Below are 4,062 nucleotides of genomic sequence, written 5' to 3' on the forward strand. Positions count from 1 at the left end.
CCAGCCACTACAACCTGTCCTTCGACATCGAGGCCCGGTTCCAGAGCCTGGCCCATGAGAGCCGGGCCGTGGCCCTGGCACTCAACCAGTCGCAGGCGGCCGTGCAGGACAAGCTGGGCCACCTCAGGACCTGGGTGCGGAGGACGCAGCGCCGAAGCCGGAAGGCGGACCACAGGCTGCTGGCCTTGAGTGCTGCCATGAGCGAGGGCAGCGCGCGGCGCGCCCGGGAGCAGGAGAGACAGAGGGCCGCTGTCTCCGGGCTGGCCCGAGACGTGCGGGCCCTGCAGGATGCGCTGCTCCGCCTGACGCCCCTTGTCCAGAGCCAGAGTACCAGGCTAGCCGCTCTCGAGGGCCAGCTGCGGTTGGCCGGCCCCGGCCCCGCCGCCCGGAATGTGACCCCGGACCCATCTAGGCCGTCGAACCCGAGCGCCCCACAGCTGCAGGGGGGCGGGCAAACGATCAGAGCTCCGCCTGAGCCCCGGGACCCACCTCTAGACTTCGCTTACCGTCTCCAGGGGGCACAAGAGCCCCTGGGCCTAGGCAACCAGCAGGCGTGGCCCCCCGAGAGCCCAGGAGAGGGTAAGCACCACACCCGCTCACCCCCATCGGTCTCCACCTCTCCCTCAGGGGCCTTCTTAGCCCTTAGTGCCCTCACACCCCCACACACCCCACCTTCAAAGAAAGGAACCGCCCAGGAGATGGCCTGCCTGCAGGTCAGGCCACCTGGCACACCCATGAGTCGGGTGCTGCCTGCAGGCAGTAAATGCCCACTCAGGGTTGGTGATCACACAGGTCAGGGCTGGCATCTTCAGCCGGCACCAGCAGGGTCCTTCCTGCAGGGCCGGGACCCCGGTCTGTAGCCCATGGGGTCTGTGCCCACTCATGGAGGGCCCCTGGCCTCTGCCGCTTCTCATCACCAGCTTAGGGTTCTCCTCCAGGGGCACCTGGGGTCCAGTCGTCCCCAGCTGTAGGGGCCTCCGGGGCACCGAGAGGTGTTCGGCACCTCTCTGGCCTCCACCTACCTCAAACTCTCAGCTGTGGCCCGGCTGCTCCCAGTCTGGCCTGGCAGCCCTCAGGGCCCATTAGTCTGGAGCAGATCTCCCTCCATCTGCATGGCTCTGGGGGCCTCACCAGTAAGACTGAGCTGACTAGCTGACCTTCAGGAAATCAACAGGGCTCCCGGGAAAACGGGGCTACAAGTTTGGGGACCCCCAAAATCCTGACAACCAAACCTGTCTGCAGGCGTCATTGGACGTTCCCCGGGCACACAGGTGTATCCCGTTGAGAACCACTGCCCTAGATCATGACAGGAGCCCCCACTTCTACCCTGGAGCTAGAAATGCAGGCTCCCCACCCCTGCCCCACCCACTCTCCTTCGGGCAGATTTGGGAAGAAGTCTGGTCAGCAGGATGATGCCACCAAAGATGCTCACGTCCTGGCCCCAGCCCCTGTGGCTGCGTCACCTCACATGGCAAGAGGACTTTCTAATGTGAAAGTCCATCCAGCTCCCTGAGATGGGAGCTGATCCGACCTCATGCCAGGGTCCTCAGGAGAGGGAGGCAGGGGGCTCAGCGTCAGGGACAGAGATGTGAGGCAGGAGCAGAGGTCAGAGGGCAGCGAAGGGCTTCTCCCTGGAGCCTCCAGAGGAACTAGCCCCACCCACACTGTGATCTTCAGCTCAGAGAGACCCGTGGGGACTTCTGACATCCAGACTGTGAGATGCTAACTTTGGGTTTTGTTTTGAGCCGCTGCATTTGTGGGGGGTTTGTCCCAGCAGCCACGTGACACTCATCTGGGGCTCCCTGCTGCAAGGAGCGCAGCTGGCCAGGTGCCCTGGGCGTCAGTCCTCCCATTTGGGAGATGGCGCCAGTCACGTGAGGACAAGTGAGCCGCCGCCCCCCGCAACTCGGGCTGACTCTCCCTCCTTGTTTGTTTCTAGTTTGCAACGTGGGCCCTGCGCTCATCTTCCCAAATGCCTCCACCATGAATGTGGGCTTCCTCCGCCCCGGTTTCCTCACGGGTCTGCGGGCCCTGTCCATCTGCAGCTGGGTCCGCACAGCCGCGGACCACCTGGGCACCCTCTTGTCCTATGCCACCGAGGAAAACGACAACAAGCTGGTTCTGCACGGCCGTGACTCCCTGGCCCCCGGCTCCGTCCACTTTGTGATCGGAGACCCAGCCTTCAGGGAGCTGCCCCTCCAGCCACTGCTAGACGGCCAGTGGCACCACATGTGTGTCATCTGGACGTCCATCCTGGGCAGGTACTGGCTCCACGTGGACCGAAGGCTCGTGGCCACCGGCTCCCGCTTCAGGGAGGGGTACGAGATCCCCCCAGGAGGGTCCCTCGTGCTAGGCCAGGAGCAAGACCACGTGGGGGGTGGGTTTGACAGCTCGGAGGCCTTCGTGGGGAGCATGGCAGGCCTGGCCATATGGGACCGTGTGCTGGTCCCTGGTGAGATTTCGAACCTGGCCATGGGAAAGGCGCTCCCGACGGGTGCCATCCTGACACTGGACAATGCCACTTCAGTGGGCGGATTCGTGCAGAGGGTGAACTGCACCTGCCTACAGCTGTGTCCCTGAGGGCTCACCGCACACACAGCAGTGGCACTCCTGAGATGGCCAGCGGGAGGGGCACCCCCAAACTCTGCACAGTCCATAGAGGGCCCCCACTCAGACTGAGAGGCCGTCTGCTGCCCCCGACCTGGACCAGGCACACCTGCCCTCTAACACAGGATGTGGGCATTGCATGGGGGTGGAGGAGGGGAGCCAACAAGGCTGAGCCAGGCCACAGGGCCCCCAGGACTGCATTCTCCCCCTCCTGCAGTGTTCTTACAAACACCCCCCTTTGTAGAATGACGTCATTTCCGCGCAGCTGACCGGCCATGTGGTGGTGGCAGGCTCTAGCTCCACGCTTCTTGGGTATGGGTTTGGGGCAGCCGCAGGCTGGTTCCTGGAAAACTCTTCTCCTTGTGTTAGCTGCCATGGTCCTCTCTCCATGAGGCTTGTGAGAGTTTCTGTTTGTCTGTTCCCTGTTCCAACATCTCTCATGAGAAGGGCCGGAGAGTTCATTTCCTGGCCCTGCAGCTCCTTCACCCTGGGGGTCCATCAGGGTTCTGTGACATGGCTGGTGAGGCTATCAGAGCCACCGGGAAGGGGGCTTGCAAAGGAAACAGGCTACTCAGAAACACACATTGAGGATGGGCAATGCTTTTACCTACTATGAAATTCACCCATTCTAAGTGTAGAGTTTGAAGATTTGTAGTCAATCTGCCAAGTATGCAACCATCACCATGATCCAGCTTTAGAACATTTCCATTGTCCCCCCCTCATAGAGACATGATGCCTGTTAGGGTCACTCCTGTCCCCACACAGCCCCTCCCCCAGCTCCGCACCCACGCTCCTGCTTTCCGTCTCTGTGGATTTGCCGGTTCTGGACGTTTCACATAAATGGACTCCGTCACTGTGTGGTCTTTGCTGTCTGGCTTCTCTCACCGAGCATCATGCTTTCCAGGTTTGTCTGTGTTGTGGTGTCTGTCTGCTGCATTCCTTTGTGTGGATGAATGACCTTCTGTCCTAATGACCCACGTTTTGTTTATCCATTCATCAGTCGATGGAAACTTGGGTGGTTTCCAGTAGGGGGCCCTTGTGAATGAAGCTGCTGTGCACACCCTCCTCTGAGTCCTTCTGTAGACACATGCTTCTGTTTCTCTTGAGCGGATACCTAACAGCGGAATTCCTGGGTTAAATGATAAAATCATGTTTAAACTTTCAAAGAAACCACCAAATTGTTTTCCAAAGTGACTGTATTGTTTTATATCCCTGCTGGCACTCTATGATGGTTGCCATAACTCCCCATTCTTGCCAGTACTGGGTATTGTTTTTGACAGCTTTTTTTTTTTTTTCTTTTTTCAGAATTTTGAATCATGGCAAGTTTAAAAAAAAAAAAAATGCATTGGCAGAATAGGTGTGGGGAATTCCCTGGCACTCCAGTGATTAGGACTCAGCCCGGGAGGAAAAAAAAGAAAAAGAATCTGTGATGTAAATTAATCCTTGCAAGAGCTC

General features: G+C 59.2%; 1 protein-coding gene across 1 annotated transcript in view; it reads left to right on the forward strand.

The window, feature by feature from the left end:
• The window catches only part of PTX4 (pentraxin 4, long), an 8,714-nt gene extending 4,970 nt beyond the window's left edge, over positions 1-3,744 (forward strand). The window contains exons 6-7 of the mRNA XM_010836566.1: positions 5-579; positions 1,940-3,744. Coding sequence (XP_010834868.1) covers positions 5-579; positions 1,940-2,580 — 1,216 coding nt within the window. The 3' untranslated portion in view covers positions 2,581-3,744. The remainder of the gene's footprint in view (positions 1-4; positions 580-1,939) is intronic.
• Positions 3,745-4,062: the final 318 nt, after the last annotated feature.

Source organism: Bison bison, unplaced genomic scaffold (genome assembly GCF_000754665.1).
Source record: "Bison bison bison isolate TAMUID 2011002044 unplaced genomic scaffold, Bison_UMD1.0 scf7180017845683, whole genome shotgun sequence".
NCBI classification, from domain to species: Eukaryota; Metazoa; Chordata; class Mammalia; order Artiodactyla; family Bovidae; genus Bison; species Bison bison.